At 51.6% G+C, this 22,373-nt stretch overlaps 1 protein-coding gene across 3 annotated transcripts; it reads left to right on the top strand.

Moving 5' to 3' along the window:
* The first annotated feature begins 16,870 nt into the window (after positions 1 to 16,870).
* Positions 16,871 to 21,814, top strand: LOC104681238 (claudin-4). 3 transcript variants are annotated; one of them, XR_004058018.1, is made up of 3 exons: positions 17,240 to 17,320; positions 17,531 to 17,616; positions 17,725 to 17,763. XR_004058018.1 is itself a non-coding variant. In XM_010387467.2 (2 exons), the coding sequence occupies exon 2, from the start codon at positions 20,332 to 20,334 to the stop codon at positions 20,959 to 20,961; it is 630 nt and encodes a 209-aa protein (XP_010385769.1). In that variant the 5' UTR covers positions 16,871 to 16,948; positions 17,725 to 20,331; the 3' UTR covers positions 20,962 to 21,814. The 3 variants fall into 3 exon arrangements, 2 of the variants coding, with proteins under 2 accessions (XP_010385769.1, XP_010385770.1); XM_010387467.2 differs by lacking the exons at positions 17,240 to 17,320; positions 17,531 to 17,616 and adding an exon at positions 16,871 to 16,948 and having other exon boundaries at positions 17,725 to 21,814; XM_010387468.2 differs by lacking the exon at positions 17,531 to 17,616 and having other exon boundaries at positions 17,297 to 17,320; positions 17,725 to 21,814.
* Positions 21,815 to 22,373: the final 559 nt, after the last annotated feature.

Genomic DNA, 22,373 nt, shown 5'->3' with positions numbered 1-22,373 from the left:
GTGCAGTGGTGTGACCTCAGCTCTGCAACATCTGCCTCCCTGGTTCAAGTGATTCTCCTGCCTCAGCCTCCTGAATAGCCGGGATTACAGGCGCACACCACCATGCCCGGCTAATTTTTTTTTTTTTTTTGAGACGGAGTCTCGCTCTATCACCCAGGCTGGAGTGCAGTGGCCGGATCTCAGCTCACTGCAAGCTTCGCCTCCCGGGTTTACGCCATTCTCCTGCCTCAGCCTCCCGAGTAGCTGGGACTACAGGCGCCCGCCACCTCGCCCGGCTAGTTTTTTGTATTTTTTAGTAGAGATGGGGTTTCACGGTGTTAGCCAGGATGGTCTCGATCTCCTGACCTCGTGATCCACCCTTCTCGGCCTCCCAAAGTGCTGGGATTACAGGCTTGAGCCACCGCGCCCGGCCTGCCCGGCTAATTTTTATATTTTAAGTAGAGACGGGGTTTCACCATGTTGGCTAGTCTGGTCTTGAACTCCTAACCTCAGGTGATCCACCTGCCTTGGCCTCCAAAGTGCTGGGATTACAGACGTGAGCCACTATGCCCAGCCTGGCTTTGTTTTATTATTGTGGTTATTACATTGTTTAGTTCTAAACTTTATTTAAATTTTATTTATTTATTTATTTATTTATTTATTTATTAATTATACAAGGTCTTGTTCTGTCACCCAGGCTGGATTGCAGTGGCACAATCATGGCTCACTGCAGCCGCCACCTCCTGGGTTCAAACAATCCTATCTCAGCTTCCCGAGTAGCTGGGACCACAGGCACAAGCCACCATGCCTGGCTAATTTTTAATTTTTTTGTAGATGTGGGGTCTTGCTTTGTCGCCCAGGCTGGTCTTGAACTCCTGGACTCAAGAGATCCTCCTGCCTTCGCCTCCCAAAGTGCTAGAATTATAAACATGTAAAATTTCTGTTTGGGGCTGGGTGCAGTGGCTCATGCCTGTAATCCCAGCACTTTGGGAGGCCGAGGTGGGAGGACCTCTTGAGACCAGGAGTTTGAGACCAGCCTGGGCAACATAGTGAGACCCCATTTCCACAAAAAAATAAAGTATTAACATAGCGTGGTGGCTTATATCTGTAGTCTCAGCTACTCTGGAGGCTGATGTGAGAGGATCACTTGAACCTGGGAGGTGGAGCCTGTAGTGAACTATGATAATGCCACTGTACCCCAACCTGGGCAATAGAGGGAGACCCTGTCTCAAAAGAAAACAAAAAATTGGGCCGGGCGCGGTGGCTCAAGCCTGTAATCCCAGCACTTTGGGAGGCCGAGGCGGGCGGATCACGAGGTCAGGAGATCGAGACCCTCCTGGCTAACACGGTGAAACCCCGTCTCTACTAAAAATACAAAAAACTAGCCGGGCGCGGTGGCGGGCACCTGTAGTCCCAGCTACTCGGAGGCTGAGGCGGGAGAATGGCGGGAACCCGGGAGGCGGAGCTTGCAGTGAGCTGAGATCCGGCCACTGCACTCCAGCCTGGGCGACACAGCGAGACTCCGTCTCAAAAAAAAAAAAAAAGGAAACAAAAAATTGTTTGGTTCTCCTTTGCATCTTCTCTTGCCTGCAAAGACTTTCCGTATTTCCATTGATTTCAAGAGTATTGGCCTTTCTTAAAACATTTTGATAATAATTGCTTTAAAGCCTTGATCTGATATTTCCAATTTTTTGTCATCTCAGCATTGACCACTGTTGATGGTCTTTTCTCCTGTGAGTTGAAATTCTCCTGGTTCTTTGTATGCTGAGTAATTTTGGAGTGTCTCCAAGGTATTTTAAATATTAGGGTATAGGAATCTGGATGTTTGTAAAATTCTATGGAGAATGTTGATATTTTTGTTTTTGCAGGCTGGGTTTTTCTTGTTGTTGTTGTTGTTTTCTTATTGTTTTTGGACATGCTGGACCTAGGAACCCTGAATTTCCACTACCTTGCCGTGTCCCCCTCCCTTATCATAGCCCCGTGCCATCTCAGGCAGCTCTGATTGCCTCCTGCATGTCCATGGCCTGACCAGAAGCCCTTGAAGAACTGGTGTGTGGGTTTCTGAGTTCCTCCCCAGCATAAGTGAGTTTGGGGTTCAGTAATGTCTTGGAAACAAACTCGGGTAGACTTGATGCTTGTTATAGTTACACACCCTGGTTATACTAAGTGAAAGAAACCAGACACAAAGCATCTATAATATGTGATTAATGATTCCATGATTCTGGACATTTCATAGACCTATGATTCCATGCCTGCTTTGAAATGTTCAGAATAGGCAAATCCACCAAGACAGAAAGATTAATCACTTAGGGATATATGAAATATATGGAACGGGGATAAAGGGTTTGGAATTTCTCTCTCTTTTTGTTGAGAAACAGGGGCTCACTCTGTCACCCAGGCTGGAGTGCAGTGGCATGGTCATGGCTCACTGCAGCTTCAAGCTTCTGGGCTTGGGCCAGGCGCAGTGGCTCATGCCTGTAATCCCAGCACTTTGGGTAGGCCAAGGCAGGCGGATCACCTGAGGTCAGGAGTTTGAGACCAGCCTGGCCAACGTGGTGAAACCTCATCTCTCCTAACCATACAAAAATTAGCTGAGAGTGGTGGTATGTGCCTGTAGTCCCAGCTACTTGGGAGGCTGAGGCAGGAGAATTGCTTGAAACTGGTAGGCGGAGGTTGCAGTGAACTGAGATTGTACCAATGCACCCCAGCCTGGGTGACAGAGTGAGACTCCGCCTCAAAAACAAAAACAAAAATCCCCAAAAACTTCTGGGCTGGAGTGATCCTCCCTCCTCAACCTCCTGAATAGCTGAGGCAGCTTTATTGAGATATAACTGTTTACCAATGGTTCTGCGTTCAAATCCTAACTCCACTAGCTGTGTGACTCTGGGTGAGTCACTTTAATCCACCAAGTTTCTGTGTCCTGAGGGTTAATAGTGGCTGTGTGTGGGGCCAGCCTGGCATTGGACAGGCATTCAAGAAGTGCTAATTATTATTTTTGAAGCAACTTTATTGACACAGAAGTCACATATCATACAATTCCCCCTTTCAAAATGCACATTTCAACGGCTTTTAGGATATTCACAGAGGTGTGTAACCATCATCATGGTCAATTTTAGAACATTTTCATCACTACAAGGAGAAACTGCAAACAAGAGCTGGGTGTAGTGCCTTATGTCTGTAATCCCAGCAGTTTGGGAGGCCAAGGTGGAAGGATCACTTGATGCCAGGAGTTCGAGGCCAGCCTGGGAAACATAGAAAGACCCTGCCTGTACAAAAAAAAAAAAAAAATGTAGCTGGGCATGGTGGCACGCACCTGTGGTTCCAGCTACTCAGGAAGCTAAGGCTGGACCGTCACTTGAGCCCCAGGAGGTTAGGGCTGCAGTAAACTCTGATTGCACCACTGTACTCCAGCCTGGGTGTCAGAGTAAGACCCTGTCTCTAAAAGATAAAAAATAGAAAAGAGCCTGTAGCTGTGTAGCAGCTCACGCCTGTAATCCCAGCATTTTGGGAGGCCGAGGTGGATGGATCACCTGAGGTTGGGAGTTTGTGACCAGCTTGACCAACATGGAGAAACCCTGTCTCTACTAAAAATACAAAATTGGCTGGGCGTGGTGGTGTCCTCCTGTAGTCCCAGCTACTTGGGAGGCTGAGGAGGGAGAATTGCTTGAACCTGGGAGGCGGAGGTTGTGGTGAACCGAGATCATGCCATTGCACTCCAGCCCGGGCGTCAAGAGCGAAACTCCGTCTCAAAAAAAAAAAAAAAAAAAAAAAAAAAAAATATATATATATATATATATATATATATATATAAATAAATGTTACTGGCCTTGTCCTCCAAGATGAAAAGGTCTGAGCTCTCCCTAGTCCATCCAGAACACAGAGAAGGGAAAGAATTGGGAGGGTCATTTGGACCAGATTCATCCAAGACGATGTTAGATGGGACAGGGATGCCACATCCCCAAAAGCAGGGAAGCCAGATGTACAGGGTGCTGGTCAGATGTTAGAGAGAGAGCAGGGAATTGTGGCTTTGGTGGTCACGGGGCTGAGGACACGGGGACAGGGAGAGCCTTGTGTGTGTGTCTGCTAGTATGACTCAGCCCTTGGGTGGCTCTGGGGCCTGGGCAAGGATGGACTGGATGAGGAAGCCAGGTTCAAGGAGCTTCCATCCTGCCTTGAGCTGATTGTCTGCTGCCTCTGTCCCCTTGCTGTCCCTGCACTGTCCCTGGGCTGGCACACCTGCACCAAAGCTCTTCTCAGCATCTCACCCTGAAGATTCTGATTCTGGCCTGTCTGGATGTCTTAGTGCCTTTCGTGCTGCTATAAAGGAATATTTGAGGCTGGATAATTTTTTTTTAATATACTTTAAGTTCTAGGGCACATGTGCACAACGTGCAGGTTTATTACATATGTATACATGTGCCATGTTGGTGTGCTGCACCCATTAACTTGTCATGTACGTTAGGTATTTCTACTAATGCTATCTCTCCCCCACTTCCCCCAAGGCTGGATAAATTTATAAGGAAAGAGGTTTATTTGGCTCATGGCTCTGCAGGCTGTACAGGAAGCATGGTGCCAGTACCTGCTTCTTCTTTTTTTAAGAAACGGAGTCTCATTCTATCCCCCCAGCTGGAGTGCAGTGGTGCAATCTGGGCTCACTGCAACCTCCACCTCTTGGGTTCAAGCGATTCTCCTGCCTCAGCCTCCTGAGTAGCTGGGAATACAGGTGTGCACCACCACGCCCAGCTAATTTTTGTATTTTTGGTAGAGACAGGGTTTCTCTATGTTGTCCAGGCTGGTCTCGAAATCTGCCTCTTTATAAGAGACAAGGTCTCACTCTGCTGCCCAGTGGGAGTGTAGTGGTGAGATCCTAGCTCACTGCTGCCTCCAACTCCTTGGCTCGAGTGATCCTCCCACCTCAGCCTTCCAAGTAACTGGGACTATAGGTGTGCACCAGTAAGAAAACGTCCTTTTTTGAGATGGAATCTCATAGTGTTGCTCTGGATGGTCTTGAACTTCTGGGCTCAAGTAATCCTCCCTAGCCTTGGGCTCCCAAAGCTTTGGATTCACAGGCATGAGCCACCTCACCCAGCCAGCACCTGTTTATGGTGAGAACCTCAGGAAGTTTCCAAAGGTGTTTGTAGATCACATGATGACAGAAGAAAGTAGAGAGAGTTGGTGGGGAGTGGGGGAAAGGAGGTGTCAGGCTCTTTTCTTTCCCTTTTTTTTCTTTTATTTGAGATGGAGTCTCACTCTGTGGCCCAGGCTGGAGTGCAGTATTGCGATCTCGGCTCACTGCAAGCTCCGCCTCCTAGATTCACACCATTCTCCTGCCTCAGCCTCCTGAGTAACTGGGACTACAGGCGCCCACCACCACGCCCGGCTAATTTTTTGTATTTTTTTCAGTAGAGATGGGGTTTCACTGTGTTAGCCAGCATGGTCTTAATCTCCTGACCTCGTGATCCACCCGCCTTGGCCTCCCGAAGTGCTGGGATTACAGGCGTGAGCCACTGCGCCCGGCCGTCAGGCTCTTTTCAACAACCAGTTCTTGCAGGAACTAAGAGTGAGAACTTGCTCCCTTCTGCAAGAATGGCACCAAGCCGTTCATGAGGGATCTGTCCCCAGAAGCCAAACACCTCCCACCAGATACAACTCCAACACTGGGGATCCATTTTCAACACTGGGCCGGGCGAGGTGACTCAAATCTGTAATCCCAGCACTTTGGGAGGACGAGGCAGGTGGATTACCTGAGGTCAAGAGTTCAAGACCAGCCTGACCAACATGGTGAAACCCCGTCTCTACTAAAAATACAAAAATTAGCCAGGTGTGGTGGCGCATGCCTTTAATCCCAGCTACTCAGGAGGCTGGGTCAGGAGAATCGCTTGAACCCGGGAGGCAGAGGTTGCAGTGAGTCGAGATTGTACCACTGCACTCCAGCCTGAGCAACAAGAGCAAAACTCCATCTCAGGAAAAAAAAAAAAAATTCAACGTGAGATTTCAAGTGGACAAACATGGAAACCATAAACCATAGCACCAGCCCCTCCACCTCCAGTTGCCCTCCCTCACCTTCTTTCAGCCACACCTCCCAGCCCAAGGTCCTACCCCGGCTCTCCCATGCCTCTGGGCCTTTGCACAGGTAGTTTTCCACCTGGAAGGTGAGTTCCTCCCACCCACTCACCTGACTCGCCCCTTCTTAAGTTTTCTCTCCAGTTTTTATTTTGCAAACTTAAAACCAGGCTGGCTGGGCGCGGTGGCTCACACCTGTAATCCTAGCACATTGGGAGGCCAAGGTGGGTGGATTGCTTGAGCCCAAGAGTTCAAGACCAGCCTGGCCAACATGGCAAAACCTCATCTCTTTTTTCTTTTTTTTTTTTTGAGACGCAGTCTTGCTCTGTGGCCCAGGCTGGACTGCAGTGGCCGATCTCAGCTCACTGCAAGCTCCGCCTCCCGGGTTCATGCCATTCTCCTGCCTCAGCCTCCTGAGTAGCTGGGACTACAGGCGCCCCCCCCACCTCGCCCGGCTAGTTTTTTTGCATTTTTTAGTAGAGACAGGGTTTCACTGTGTTAGCCAGGGTGGTCTCGATCTCCTGACCTCGTGATCCGCCTGTCTCGGCCTCCCAAAGTGCTGGGATTACAGGCTTGAGCCACAGCGCCCGGCCGGCAAAACCTCATCTCTACAAATAATACAGAAATTAGCTGGGTGTGGTGGTATGTGCCTGTAGTCTCAGTTAGGAGCCTGAGGTGGGAGGGCCACCTGGGCCCGGGGAGGTTGAGACTGCAGTGAGGCAAGTTGGTGCTACTGCACTCCAGCCTGGGCAACACAGTGAGACCCTGTATCAAAAAAAAAAAAAAAAAAAAAAAAAAAAGAAAGAAAGAAAGAAAAGAAAAACTGAAAAGCTACAGAAGTCTGAGTGCAGTGGCTTGAGCCTGTAATCCCAGCACTTTGGGAGGCTGAAGAGGGCAGATCACTTGAGGCCAATTGTTCAAGAGCAGCCTGGCCAACATGGTGAAACCCCGTCTCTACTAAAAATACAAAAATTAGCTGGGCGTGGTGGTGCACACCTGTAATCCTAGCTACTCAGGAGGCTGAGGCAGGAGAATCGCTTGAACCTGGGAGGCAGAAGTTGTAGTGAGCCGAAATCATGCCACTGTGCTCCAGTCTGGGCAACAGAGTGAGACTCCATCTCAAAAAAATAAAAAACAAAAAAAATCTACAGAAAAGTTGCAGAAATAGCCCGATGAACTTTCAGATGCACTCTACTCCGGTTCGCCAAATGCTAACATTGCTATGGTTGCTGTCTGTCTTTTCTCTCCCTATATACACGCACTTTGCTTTTTCCTGAACCATTTGAAAGCTAGATGAATATATCATGACAATTGACTACTCAGAACTTCAGCATGCGTCTTCTATGAACAGGACATTCTCCACCAGAGGTTCTGGAACTTGAGCAATGTTGAGTACTGAGTCCTGCCTGCTGGCTCCTTCAATGCCCCTTCACGGCCCAAGCAGAAGCCAGGAAGGCTCCCTGGAGGAGGTGAGACTCGGGCTCAGTTTCCCTCCTTTCTTCCTTTGATTTCCTCCCTCCCTCCTTCCCTTCCTTCCTTCTTTCCTTTCTGTCTCCCTCCCTTGCTTTCTCCCTCCTCCCTCCCTCCCTCCCTTTTTCCTTCCTTCTCTTTCTCCTTCCTTCATCCCTTCCACACTCCTTTGTTTCTTCCTTTCTTCTGTTTTTGAGATGGACTCTTGCTGTGTTGCCCAGGCTGGAGTGCAGTGGCATGATCTTGGCTCACTGCAACCTTCACCCCCACAGGTTCAAGTGATTCTTGTGCTTCAGCCTCCTGAGTAGTTGCAACTATGTTGAGGGCCACCACGCCTGGCTAATTTTTGTATTTTTAGTAGAGACGGGGTTTCACCACGTTGGCCAGGCTGGTCTGAAACTCTTGACCTCAGAAGATCCTCCTGCCTCAGCCTCCCAAAGTGCTGGGAGATTAGACTCGAGCCACTGTTCCTGGCGTGTTCTTTCTTTCTTCCAGCCCTTATTTTTTTATTTATTTTTATTTTTTTTATTTTTTATTTTTTATTTTTTATTTTTTTTTGAGACGGAGTCTCACTCTGTCACCCAGGCTGGAGTGCAGTGGCCGGATCTCAGCTCACTGCAAGCTCCGCCTCCCGGGTTCACGCCATTCTCCTGCCTCAGCCTCCCAAGTAGCTGGGACTACAGGCGCCCGCCACCTCGCCCGGCTAGTTTTTTTGTATTTTTTAGTAGAGACGGGGTTTCACCGTATTAGCCAGGATGGTCTCGATCTCCTGACCTCGTGATCCTCCCGTCTCGGCCTCCCAAAGTGCTGGGATTACAGGCTTGAGCCACCGCACCCGGCTATTTTTTTATTTTTATTTTTTAAATTTTTATTCATGTATTATTTTGAGACTGGGTCTCACTGTCGCCCAGGCTGGAGTGCGGTGGCACGATCTTGGTCCACTGCAACCTCTACCTCTCAGTTTCAAGCAATTCTCCTGCCCCAACCTCCTGAGTAGCTGGGATTACAGATGCCTGCCACCATGTCCAGCTAACTTTTTTTGTATTTTAAGTAGAGACTGGTTTTCATCATGTTGGCCAGGCTGGTCTCGAACTCCTGACCTCAGGTGACCCTCCTGCCTCTGCCTCCCAAAGTGCTGGGATTAGAGGCATGAGCCACTGGGCCCGGCCTACAAGCTTTATTTTTAAGAACAGTTTCAGATTTATAGAAAGATTGAGAAGATCGTACAGAGTTCTGTATATCCCCACACTTTCTCCTACTATTAAAATCTTACATTAATACTGCCTATTTGTTTCAGTTAATGAACCAATGTTGATATCAATATTGATACAATGTTATTAACTGAAGTGTATGCTTTATATGGATTTCCACAGGTTTTTTTTTTCTAGACAGAGTCTGGCTCGGTGGCCCAGACTAGAGTGCAGTGGTGTGATCTTAGCTCACTGCAACCTCCGCCTCCCGTCTTTAAAAGATTCTCCTGCCTCAGCCTCTTGAGTAGCTGGGACTACAGGCGCCTGCCACCACGTCCAGCTAATGTTTATATTTTTAGTAGAGACGGGGTTTCACCATATTGCCCAGGCTGGTCTCGAACTCCTGACCTCAGGTGATCCACCCGCCTCGGCCTCCCAAAGTGTTGGGATTACAGGCGTGAGCCACTTTGCCCAGCCACACAGTTTTTATCTAATGGCCTTTTTCTGTTCCAGCATCTCATCTGGGATCCCATATCACATTTGTTTACATACAGTTTACATTTGTTTACACACCATTTACATTTATTTACACATATTTGCATTTGTTTACACACCATTTACATTTATTTACACATATTTGCATTTGTTTACACACCATTTACATTTATTTACACATATTTGCATTTGTTTACACATATTTGCATTTATTTACACATATTTGCATTTGTTTACATATATTGATTTCCATGGCCCTTCCCCAATGTCCTGTTTCTGTTTTAGGATCCCACCCAGGACACCAGGTGACATTTAGTCATCACGTAATGACGCTCCTCTTGGCTGCCACAGTGTCTCAGACTTTCCTTGTTAGGACAATCTTCAGGTTTTAGGAGTGCTGGTCAGCTATATCACAGATGCTCCTGTCTGGGGATTTGTCTGATGTTTTTCTCATGATTAGATTAGGATTATGGGTTTGCAGGAGAAAGATCTCAGGTAAAGTGCCATTTGCTTTACATTCTATCACTAGTGTAGATTATCAACCTGACAAATAACTACTGATGTTGACTTTGATCTCCTGGCTGGGGCAGTGATTGCCGGCTTTCTCCACTGTAAGGTTACCCTTCCTGTACTGTACCCTTGGAACTAAGTCACTGTGCACAGCCCATACGTTATTCTCCCCTCCAAGAGGGCAGAAGTATCTGCCTACATTTTTTGGAGTTAAACATTTTTTTTAAAACTAAAAAAAACTTTTTTTTTTTTCAGACAGAGTTTTGCTCTTGTCGCCCAGGCTGGAATGCAGTGGCCTGATCTTGGCTCACTGCAACCCCTGCCTCCTGGGTTCAAGCATTTCTCCTGCTTCAGCCTCCCAAGTAGCTGGGATTACAGGCGTGCACAACTATGCCCAGCTAATTTTTGTACTTTTAGTAGAGACGGGGTTTCGCCATGTTGGTCAGGCTGGTCTCGAACTCCTGACCTCAAGTGACCCACCCACCTGGGCCTCCCAACGTGCTGAGATTACAGGTGTGTGGCACCATGCCCGGCCTAAAATCTTTAAAATAATTTTTTAATTTTTGTAGAGACAGGGTCTTGCCATGTTGCCCAGGGTGGTCTGGAACTCCTGACCTCAAGTGATCCTCTCACCTGGACCTCCCAAAGTGTTGGGATTACAGGCGTGAGCCACCTCGTCCGGTCCCACCAGTGATTTCTGATTCCTCAGTGTGGCTGCAAGGCCACTTAGACCCAGGCCCTGAAGAGACCACACAGACTGAAGCCTGGAGGTTTCCATGGCAGCCAAAGCTTGGCGATGGCTGATGGGACAAGTGAGGGCCTTCCATTCCCGATGTCCTGGGACCGCATATATCTAGGTCAGAGCAGGAGCTACAGGAGGGACTGACTGTGAGTTCTCTGCCAGCCTGCTGAGATGGCAAAGAATGGGAATAAAGTTGCCTGAAAGCAAATAAACATGGATGCTTGTTGCACGGCTGTGGGTGAGGAGAGCCAGCCTGTATGGGGACATGGGGATGGAGACTGATGCTGGGAGGTAGTGACACCAACTGGGTGGCAGCTAGCAGGCCCCTGGGCATCCACACTGCCCCTGCTCAGTTGGCAAGAAGCAAGAAAGCATGAAGGGAGGGAGGGAGAAAGGAAAAGAAGTGGGAGTGGAGTGCTGTGGGTGAGCACTGAGGCACACTTCAAAAGCTCAAGCCACGATGCTTATGCCCTGATATAAAAAGAGCATTGAGTTGAGCACGGTGGCTCACACCTGTAATCCCAGCACTTTGGGAAGCCGAGGCGGGTGGATCAGTTGAAGTCAGGAGTTCGAGACCAGCCTGGCCAACATGGTGAAACCCCGTCTGTACTAAAAATACAAAAGTTAGCTGGGCGTGGTGCACGCCTGTAGCTACTCGGGAGGCTGAGGCAAGAGGATCGCTTGAACCTGGGAGGCGGAGCTTGCAGTGATCCGAGACTACACCATTGCACTCCAGGCTGGGTGACAGAGTAAGACTCTGTCTCAAAAAAAAAAAAAAAAAAAAAAAAATTGAAAAATTACAAAGCTCAAACCTAATCACCAGTGTGGCTGCTCCTGGCCCCACCCTGCCTCCTAATCCCCAGGGGAGGGGACAGTTCAGACAAGGATGTGCCCTTCCAGGGGCCTGAGATGATCCAGACATGGGAGCTGGCAGGGAATGAGGACTCCAGCAGGGCTGGGTCAGTAAGTGCACCTGGCGATAGGGCAAAGATCTGGCAGCTGGACTTCTTGGGCCCTGAGAAGGCAAGAGATTAGTATCTGTGTGTGACAGGAGAGGGAGTGGCTGGTGTCTGCCCATCCACGCTGGGAGGAGATGTGGGAGAGATGGAGCAGGGGACACAGGGCAGGAGACAGGCCAGGCCTGGGGCCTCTGTGCCGGGAGGGATAATATGATCTCTGAGTCACCTGGAAATGGGGCGAGATGGTGCTGATGATCCCGGACTCCTGGGTTTTGTCCCTGGCTCTGTCACTGCTGACTCATGGGCTGCCAACCTAGGATTCTCCTGGTCGGCGTGCGGGTTTCGCTCAGCCTGTTGGTGTGTCACAGAAGCAGACAGCTTCTCTGTAAACGGTCATCATCAGGGGTGTGCCCGGCTTCTGGGTTCTGTGTTCTGGCATCCTCTGATCTTCCAAGACGGAGCAGGATGGGATGATCCCAGCTCCTTGCTCTGCTGACTGGTGACAAGGCCTGTCCTGGCCTGGGACCAGGGGGCGCTTCTCTGGGAGTCCTGGCTGGTCCTGAGACAGAGGCACCCTCTCAGTGAAGCCCCGCCTCCTCTGTCCTCCATCACCCAGCCCAAAGCAAGACCGCCCTCCTGACTCTCCCTCCAACTGACCCAAGCTCCTGGGTTGCGCCCTTAAGGCCCACACTGATGCTCCCAACTTATTTCCCAGCCCTACTCCCTCACCTGCCCGGCTTCCGACTCCTCAAGTTCAGTTTTCCACAGATACTCCCTCCCCACACACACTCCTGTTTTTGTCCCTGCTACTCTCCTTTTGGGAGAACTCTCTCCTCTTCATAGGTCTCTAAGCTTTTACTGACCCTTCAGGTTTCCTCTCCACCTGCCACCTCCTCCAGGAAGCCTGCCTGGTGTGCCCCAGGTGGAGTTGATTTTTCCCTCTCCAGTGCTCACACAGAGCTGGTTTTCCCTGCGTGGGAGTTGTTTATTTCAATACAGGCTGGGCTGATTACACCCTGATGAACTCCATGCCAGCCCTGGGCAATAGAAGAGGAGAGGTAGAGGATAAGCCCCAGAATCAGACATCGGGCAGGGTGTGAATACCGGTTTTGCCATTATTCTGGGGGCCCTGGAATGTCACATCAGCTCCCAGAGCCTTAGTTTTCTCATCTGTAAAATGGGAATGGGCTCGGCATGGTGGCTCACACCTGGAATCCCAGCACTTTGAGAGGCTGAGGCATGAGGATCACTTGAGGCCAGGAGTTCAAGGCCAGCCTGGGCATCATCAGGAGACCCTGTCTCTACAGAAAAACAAAAAGTTAGCTGGGTGTGGGGGTGCACACCCGTAGTCCCAGCTAGACCAGAGGCTGAAGGTGGAGGTTTGCTTGAGCTCAGGAGTTCGAGGCTTCAGTGAGCTATGACTGTGCCACTGCACTCCAGCCTGGGTGACAGAGCAAGGCTTCATGTCTTAAAAACGAAAACAAGAGAACGACAATGATGCCCCTATACTGTTTTGCAGTGAGATAAAATGATTTCCTGTTATTCAATGTTATTCGAAGGCACTTAGCATAGTGCCTGTCCCTGAAGCAGACGCTCAAAATATGGTTTACTGGCTGGCTTGCTCCCTGAGAGGCCAGAGCAAGAGGAGGCTGCCCTGGATGGGGAGAGGGAGGGGTGGGGTTGGGGAGGACTGACTCCTCCATCAGATTAGAGGGTCTTCAGGAATTCCACAGCCCTTAGGTCCTCTCCCTCCCCCGCCTCTGGGAAATTGGAGTAAAGTCCAGTAGAGACAGGACTGCCCTGAAGTGAGGTGGGGGGAGCCAGAGGGAGGGGTGGAGGAGGGTGGGAGGGAGGGTTTATGCCTAGGACCTGGAAGGACCTCTCTGTGAAGTGGGGGAGTGGCCTGTGAGGGGCTGGACAGCTGGGTAGGACGGTGGGAATGCCGAAGGTCATGGTAAATATGGGGCTTGCTAATTATTTATTTATTAGAGATGAGGTCTTGCTCTGTCACCCAGGTTGGAGTGCAGTGGCGTGATCATGGCTCACTGTAGCCTCCAATTCCTGGGTTTAAGTGATCTTCCTGCCTCAGCCTCCCGAATAGCTGGGATTTACAGGTGTATGTGACCATGCCTGGCTAATTAAAAAAAAAATTTTTTTTAATAGAAAAAGGGTCTCACTATGTTGCCCAGGTAGGTCTTGAATTCCTGGCCTCAAACAATCCTCCTGCCTCAGCCTCCCAAAATTCTGGGATTACAGGCATGAGCCACCATGCCTGGCCAGATGTTTTGAAACCGACGGACATAAACTGAAATCGATGCACCGATTTGGAGGACAGTAATTTAACAACGGTCCTCTCAGTCCTGTTCCCTGTGTAAGCCTCCTCCCCTTCACACAGTCATCTCCTCCGAGTCTCTCTAACTAAGCTCTCTCACCGAGTCCCCTCCCTTTGCTCAGCCCCTCTTCCCATCTCTGCCACCAGAAGTGCCCGACCCTGGGACTCCAGCCAGGAGGCATCAGTATGGTCTTTCTTCTCTTCCTTAGAAGAACCCCCAGACGTGGCCACCGCCCCCACCCACGGCCCACGTGGTGCCCAACCTGGGAGCAGCACCCGCTCAGCCAGTCTGGCCAGACTGATCAGCCACGCCTGCCATCACCTAGCACCAGGCCGAGGGGGTGGACGGTCCGCTGGTGTGGGCAGTCAGGCTGAGGGCCAGGGACTCTCCCTTTCAGCCTGGTGCCAAGACTCCAATCTGAGCTCAAGGACTTCAGAAAGAAATAGGATCTTGTTGCCTAAAGAAAAAAAAAAAATCCATCCTTTACTTTTTTTTATTACTATTTTGTTGAGACGGAGTCTTTCTCTGCTGCGCAGACTGGAGTGCAGTGGTGCAATCTCAGCTCAATGGAAGCTCCGCCTCCCGGGTTCACGCCATTCTCCTGCCTCAGCCTCCCGAGTAGCTGGGACTACAGGCGCCCGCCACCACGCCTGGCAAATTTTTTGTATTTTTAGTAGAGACGGGGTTTCACCGTGTTAGCCAGGGTGGTCTCGATCTCCTGACCTTGTGATATGCCCACCTCGGCCTCCCAAAGTGCTGGGATTACAGACGTGAGCCACCACGCCAAACCTACTGTTTTTTATTTTTTAAGAGACAGGATCTTGGTCTGTTGCTCAGGCTGGAGTGCAGTGGCGCGATCTCAGCTCACTGCAACCCCTGTCTCCAGGTTTCAAGCAATTCTCCCACCTCCATCTCCTGAGCAGCTGGGACCATAGGCACACGCCACCACGCCCGGCTAATTTTTAGTATAGACAGGGTTTCATCATGTTGGCCAGGCTAGTCTAGAACTCTTGGCTCAAGAGTTCCTTCCGCCTCAGCCTCCCAAAGTGCTGAGATTACAGGCGCGAGCTACTGTTTCCGCCCTAGGAATCAATTTAATATACACTGGCTTCCCTGGCTTTAGTCTTCCTGTTCCCAGAAGGCATGGAGTACAGGCTCTGGGAGCTAGACTGCTCAGCTCACTGAGATCTTTTTGGCTGCAGGACAGTCATCCATTACCGGCCCTAGGGCTCAGAAGCCAGCAGGAGCTTGGGGTTAGAAGGGAGACTTTGTTTTTGCCCCTTTGCTAAGGACTCCCAGGGAGCTGAGCTCAGGGCAAGCTGCATGTGTGTGTGTTACAACTGGGGACTTGGGGCTCATGCCTGTAATCCCAGCACTTTGGGAGGTTGAGACAGGTGGATCACTTCAGGTCAGAAGTTCGAGACCAGCCTGGCCAACATGGCGAAACCCCGTCTCTACTAAAAATACAAAAATTATCCGGGTGCGGTGGCGGACACCTATAGTCCCAGCTACTTGGGAGGCTGAGGCAGGAGAATCGCTTGAACCTGGGAGGCAGAGGTTGCAGTGAACCGAGATTGTACCACTGCACTATAGCCTGGGTGACAGAGCGACATTCCTTCTCAAAAAAAACAAAAACAACAACAACAACAAAAAAACTGGGGACTTGGCCAAGCCCCTGGAACTCTGGGGACAGGGGTCTGAAAAGTCCCAGCTCCCACCTGATATGATCAGGATCCGAACTGAGCAGCAGCTGCTTTGCGTCCAGGACTTTGCTCCCCTCCTCTTGGTATTACACTTTTCGGCTCACGAAGCATTTTTACATCCTTCCGACATTTCACGTGTGTCTCAGATTGGGGAGTGGGCCCCAGTGTTCTCTACAAAGGAGGAAGTTGGGGTTCAGAGATGGAATTGGCTTCTTCAGGGTCACAGTGCTGGTAGGATGGCTCATGGATGCACGGCTTCCCAGCTTTTGTCCTTTTTGGCTCGCGAAGCATTTTCACATCCCCATCTCATTTCACTGTTTTTGTTTTTGATACTGGAAGGGGTGCAACATCCTCATTTTTACAAAGGAGGAAGCTGTGGCTCAGAGATGGTCCCTGGGTTGGAAAGATGGTTTATGGGGGTGGGCAGAGATGGGTGAGCTGATCTGGTGGTTTTTTTTTTTTTTTTTTTTTTTTTTTGAGGCGGAGTCTCGCTCTGTCGCCCGGACTGGAGTGCAGTGGCCAGATCTCAGCTCACTGCAAGCTCCGCCTCCCGGGTTTACGCCATTCTCCTGCCTCAGCCTCCCGAGTAGCTGGGACTACAGGCGCCCACCACCTCGCCCGGCTAGTTTTTGTATTTTTAGTAGAGACGGGGTTTCACCGTGTTAGCCAGGATGGTCTCGATCTCCTGACCTCGTGATCCGCCCGTCTCGGCCTCCCAAAGTGCTGGGATTACAGGCGTGAGCCACCGCGCCCGGCCTGGTGGTTTTTATCCTTGATAAAAACCAGCACGTGTGGCCGGGCGCGGTGGCTCACGCCTGCAATCCCAGCACTTTGGGAGGCCGAGGTGGGCAGATCACCTGAGGCTGGAAGTTCGAGACCAGCCTGGCCAACATGCTGAAACCCTGTCTGTACTAAAACTACAAAAATCAGCTGGGCGTGGTGGTGTGCACCTGTAGTCCCAGCTACTCGGGAGGCTGAGGCATGAGAATTGCTTGAACCCAAGAAATGGAGACTGCAGTGAGCAGAGATCGCGTGGTCTCAAAACCAAAACAACAACAACAAAAGTTAGAAACCAGCATATGTGATCCAATTCTGTCAGCACAAAATCACACAGTGCAAGTTACAAAAAAGAAAAAGAAAATAAATGAGTGGCAACCCTGCACTCTCTGACCCCAAAACCAAGGTGATAACAACAGATGTTTTATAAGGTGTTCCTGTAAAAGATCTCTGGGCTTTGGGAAGAGGGCCAGATGCAGGCCTGGAGGTACATTTCCTTGTTTTCCTCTGCCTTAGGGCTGTGGGAGCCAGAGCGGGGAGGAGAGAAGCACCTCTTGCCTTTGCTGGTGTTTTTCCTGCAGCAGGTGGGTGGGACTGAGCCAACGGTCTCTTGGCATCAACAAAGCATCAACAAATCTCTCTCTAGCTCCACTTGTGCTGAGCTACTGGCTGATCCCCAAGGGCATCCTTCTGGCCTCTCCTTCACACCTGGGTCCTCTAGCCCTGTGTGAGGTCCGTGCTTCTTCCCCTGCCTTGTGTCTGCTCTATACCTGGAGGCCCTCCTGCACCTGCCCTCCCCTCAACCTCCAACCCCTCCCTGCTCTCTGCTCCCGATATGTGTGGCTGTGCCTGGCAGGAAAGGACAGCTTCTTAAGTCACTTCTGTAGGGCCACAGGTGGACTGTTGTAGGACTTGCATTCCCCCCTCCCCCATGCCTGCTTCTCCAACTGCCAGTTGGCTGTGTCCCAGGAAAGCAAGGGCAGGAAGTGGCGGGGCGGGGCAGGAGGTGGGGGGGAGGCGGGGGGCAGGTTCTGGCCATCTGGCCAAGTCATGTGTCTACTCAGAAAGCTTGCTAAAGGCTACCTGGCTGGAACCACAGGTAAGAGGCACCTGGGGAAGGAGGCACCCATGCTGGAGTGCCCACCCATCCTAGGCAAGCCCCTGGCCTTTTCTGGGCTTCAGTTTACTCCTTTGAGCCAAGGCAATAAAAGTCCCTGCCCTGCTGACTGGCTGGAGGCTGTGATGAGGTCATCGCCAGGAAAGCACTTATCATCAGTCATGATGGTTACTTATCTCTGGTGTTATTTAGCCCATAGGCTCTGTGTGCGGAGAGAGCCTTGTAAAGAAAGCCCCACGGAGGCGTGGTCCGGGCAGAAACCATCCCTGTTTGTTTTGGTGAGTGTGCTTATGATGGGGGTCAAGGTGTGGGAGTGTGGTTTGAAACTGGAGAATGCTTCATTCTTTCCATCATCAAACATTCTTTTTTTTTTCTTTTCTTTTTAGACGGAGTCTCGCTCTATCACCCAGGCTGGAATGCAATGGCGTGATCTCGGCTCACCACAACCTCCACCTCCCAGGTTAAAGCGATTCTCCTGCCTCAATCTCCTGAGTAGCTGTGATTACAGGTGTGCACCACCACACCCAGCTAATTTTTGTATTTTTAGTAGAGATGGGGTTTCACCATGTTGGCCGGGCTGGTCTCGAACTCCTGACCTCATGTTCCGCCCATCTTGGCCTCCCAAGGTACTGGGATTACAGGCATGAGCCACCGCACCCTGCCCAAACATTTCTTTTTGTTTTTGTTTTTTTTTTTGAGACAGGGTCTTGCTCTGTTGCCCAAGGCTGGAGTGCAATGGTGTGATTATAGCTCACTGCGGCCTCAAACTCTTGGCCTCAAGCGATCCTCCCATCTTGGCCTCCCAAAGTGCTGGCATTATAGGCATGAGTCGCAGCAACCACTTCTAACATTTCTTGAGCATCTGTGATGTATCAAGCCCGGTGCTGGGCACTGAGGTTGCGGAAGGCATTGTTCCGGTCTTCTAGGAGCCCCAGGCTAGCAGGGGAGATAGATGTGTATAGAGTTAACCACAATACCAGGCCTCAACTTCCCGTCTGTAACATGGGTGGATCATGCTAGATTGTTCCAGCCTGTCCGGTGCTTCATTAGCCGGTCAACAGATCCATCTCAAATACCTTCCATGGGTACTCACTGATTGCTTCAACCCAAACCATGGCACCCTTGATGACTTTCCCTCAGGAAGCTCAAGGACTATGCATCCTTCTGGGTCCGAACTGGGCACACAGCCACCAGTGCTGGACAATTGTGGCGGCTCAGGGACACACTGGAGTTCCCAGCAGGGTTGGGATGAGAGATGCAAAATGACCACACGGCGGGTGAGGAGGGGCTCCCTCGGTGCTGCTGGGATGAGCCCTAGACACTCTTGATCACCCCCACGATGACCCCTTCCCAGAGGTCCCCTCAGTCATCTGCCCTGAACCAAGATCTTCCTGATCCTAGACCCTCCTCCCTCCCTCTATATCCCAGGGCTCGGTGACATTCCGGGCAGAAATTTCTGACCCTTTTACTCTGGAACCTCCCTCCCCAGCCCAGTCTCTGGTCTAACTGGATTCCTGGCTGTTCCCAGAACAAGCTGCCTTTCCCCACCTTGCCACCTCTGCCCTTGTTCTCTCTGCCCGAATGTCCTCCTTCACCAGTCTCGCTGCCTTGCACATCTCTCCTAAGGGCTGTATTCCCAGAATGAGCTGCATTTGTTCAGCCTGGCCCACCGTCTACCAGAATGTCCTCCTTCAGCCAGTCCCGTTGCCTTGCAAAACTTTTCTGGGGGACCCGTTCATGATGCCTTCTGTGGCATAATCCAAGAATCCAGTGCCCCCTGGAGTTGTGCCCCACAGCACCCCTTTGTAGTCAAGCTCCCCCAGCACCACACCTCCCCACCCCCGAAGAGTTCCCCTTCCCTTTGAAATCTCATGGGACTTTGCATCCACCCTGGCTTTATTAGGAAGGCTTTGTATGTCTCCACAGAGTAAACATCCATTTACTGGGGTGATGATGTCTCCAGGATCTAGTTAATGTTTGTCGTCGTTGGTGACCAGCCCCACCCAGTTCTGGGCAAGCAGGGTGGCCTCTGGCAGGGACAGAGCCCACCAGACTAAACTTCTGTGGAGGTAGAGAGGGGCAGGCTTCTGTCTCTTTTTGGCTAAAGGTCATCATGTCCAAGGCCCCTCTTCTAGCCAAACGGAGAAGCCAGGCGATAGAGATGGGTGAGAGTGGGTGATGTACCCAGGAGTCCCGGCTTCCCGGCTCCTCACTCCCCTACACGTAACTTTATCCGGCCAGTGCCGCAGAGGCTGCTGGTGAGGCCAGGTGCATGAATGATCATAGTCACAACAGCAGTGAAACTGCCAGTGATGAAACTGATAAGGACAAGAAAGGACAGTAATCAAGGTGCGGTTTCTCGTGGATGTTTCCGAGACTGCATCCTCAAACTCTCTCCCTGAGGGTCTCCACCCTGTCCTCCCACCTAAACCTAGAATGAGGGGGCCCTGGCCTGTGGGGACCCTGGTCTTCAGGCTCCCAAACCTGGCTGGGTCTGGCTGCCCCCTGGCCTTGCCCTGTGAATATCCAGCTGTCCCTGGGCTGTGATTCAGTGTCTGTCTCCCGGGTGACCTCAGCATGGGCTTTGAGGAAGGGGAGAGGGTAGTTTCTTCTGAGACTGGATAGTGACTCAGGGACCAGGGACAGGGGCCTCAAAAGTGCCTTTGTTGGCCTGGGCTCAGGAATCCAGAGAAACTGGTCAGGAGGAGGTCCCAGTGACGAAAACTCCTCCCTCTGCCCCCGCCCCTCTGCCAGAGCCATATAACTGCTCAACCTGTCCCTAGCGAGAGAGTGCCCTGGCAGCTGTCGGCTGGAAGGAACTGGTCTGCTCACACTCGCTGGCTTGCGCATCAGGACTGGCTTTATCTCCTGACTCACGGTGCAAAGGAGCTCTCTGCGAACGTTAAGTCCGTCCCCAACGCTTGGAATCCTACGGCCTCCACAGCCGGATCCCCTCAGCCTTCCAGGTCCTCAACCTCCGCGGACTCTAAGCAATGGCCTCCATGGGGCTACAGGTGACGGGCATCGCGCTGGCCGTCCTGGGCTGGCTGGCCGTCATGCTGTGCTGCGCGCTGCCCATGTGGCGCGTGACGGCCTTCATCGGCAGCAACATCGTCACGTCGCAGACCATCTGGGAGGGCCTGTGGATGAACTGCGTGGTGCAGAGCACCGGCCAGATGCAGTGCAAGGTGTACGACTCGCTGCTGGCGCTGCCGCAGGACCTGCAGGCGGCCCGCGCCCTCATCATCATCAGCATCATCGTGGCCGCTCTGGGCGTGCTGCTGTCCGTGGTGGGGGGCAAGTGTACCAACTGCCTGGAGGATGAGAGTGCCAAGGCCAAGACCATGATCGTGGCGGGCGTGGTGTTCCTGTTGGCCGGCTTGCTGGTGATAGTGCCCGTGTCCTGGACGGCCCACAACATCATCCGAGACTTCTACAACCCGCTGGTGGCCTCGGGGCAGAAACGGGAGATGGGTGCCTCACTCTACGTCGGCTGGGCCGCCTCCGGCCTGCTGCTGCTTGGCGGGGGGCTGCTTTGCTGCAACTGCCCACCCCGCACAGACAAGCCTTACTCTGCCAAGTATTCTGCCGCCCGCTCTGCTGCTGCCAGCAACTACGTGTAAGGTGCCACGGCTCCATTCTGTCCCTCTCTGCTTTGCTCTTCCCTGGACTGAGCTCAGCACAGGCTGTGACCCCAGGAGGGCCCTGCCACGGGCCACTGGCTGCTGGGGACTGGGGACTGGGCAGAGATTGAGCCAGGCAGGAAGGCAGCAGCCTTCAGCCTCTCTGGCCCATTCAGACACCTTCCCAAGGCCGCCTCCTGCTAGCAAGAACAGAGTCCACCCTCCTCTGGATATTGTGGAGGGACGGAAGTGACAGGGTGTGATGGTGGAGTGGGGAGCTGGCTTCTGCTGGCCAGGATGGCTCAACCGTGACTTCGGGCTCTGCCTGCATCGGTGTTAGACACTGTCCCCATTTACATTTTCCCCACTCTGTCTGCCTGCATCTCCTCTGTTCCGGGCAGGCCTTGATGTCACCTCTAGGACTGTGCCTTGCTCACCGAAACCCACACCCAGGAGTATGGCTGAGGCCTTGCCCACCCACTTGCCTGAGGAGTGCAGAGTGGATGGACGAGTTTGGAGGGGAGGGGTGAAGGCTTTGTAAACAGGTTTGGGCAGCAGTGGGGGAGGGGGCCAGAGAGGCCGCTCAGGCTGCCCAGCTCTGTGGCCTCAGGACTCTGCCTCACCCACTTCAGCCCTGGGCCACTGGAGACTGATCCCCTCTGAGTCCTCTGCCCCTGCCAAGGACACTAACCAGCCTGGGAGGGTGGCAGGGAGGAGGGGACGGCTTCACCCTCAGGAGTCCTGGGGTTTTTCCTCTTCCTTCTTCATGGTTTCTGTTTTGTAATTTAAGATCTATTCATCACTGTAATTATTATTATTTTCTACAATAAATGGAACCTGTGCACAGGAGGAACTTGTATTGTCTCTGATTTCAGCTGTGGAGGTGGGTGGGGCAGGGCTGGAGGCCTGGGCAGGGGGGAGGTGAGGGGCAAGGCCACTGTGTTTTGGCCAGTACATGAACACTTAAAAAAAAAAAAAACGAGATCCAGGGAACTGTGAAAAACTGGAGCTGGGCTGGGTGTGGTGGTGAGCACCTGTAATCCCAGCATTTTACTAGGTCGAGGTGGGAGGATCGCTTGAGGGAGGAGTTTGAGACCAGCCTGGGCAACCTCGTGGCGCCATCTCTCCAAAAAGTTTAAAAAATGAGCTGGGCCATGCCTGTACTTGGGGAGGTTGAGGTAAGCGAATTGCTTGAGCCCAGGAGTTTGAGGCTGCAGTGAGCTTTGATCGCACCACTGCACTTTAGCCTGGGTGACGGGGCGAGACCTTATCTCTTAATGAAAAAAAAACATGAAACGGGCCTCCAAGGTGTCACCTTAAAAAATAAATTAAATGGGCCTCCAAGGTATCACCTTGTCCAGATGGGGGCCCTTCATTGGTTGGAGGGTAAACCCGTATACAGGAAACAGTGT

Source organism: Rhinopithecus roxellana, chromosome 6, assembly GCF_007565055.1.
Source record: "Rhinopithecus roxellana isolate Shanxi Qingling chromosome 6, ASM756505v1, whole genome shotgun sequence".
Classification (NCBI taxonomy): Eukaryota; Metazoa; Chordata; class Mammalia; order Primates; family Cercopithecidae; genus Rhinopithecus; species Rhinopithecus roxellana.
This window is presented reverse-complemented; position numbering and strand designations above follow the sequence as displayed.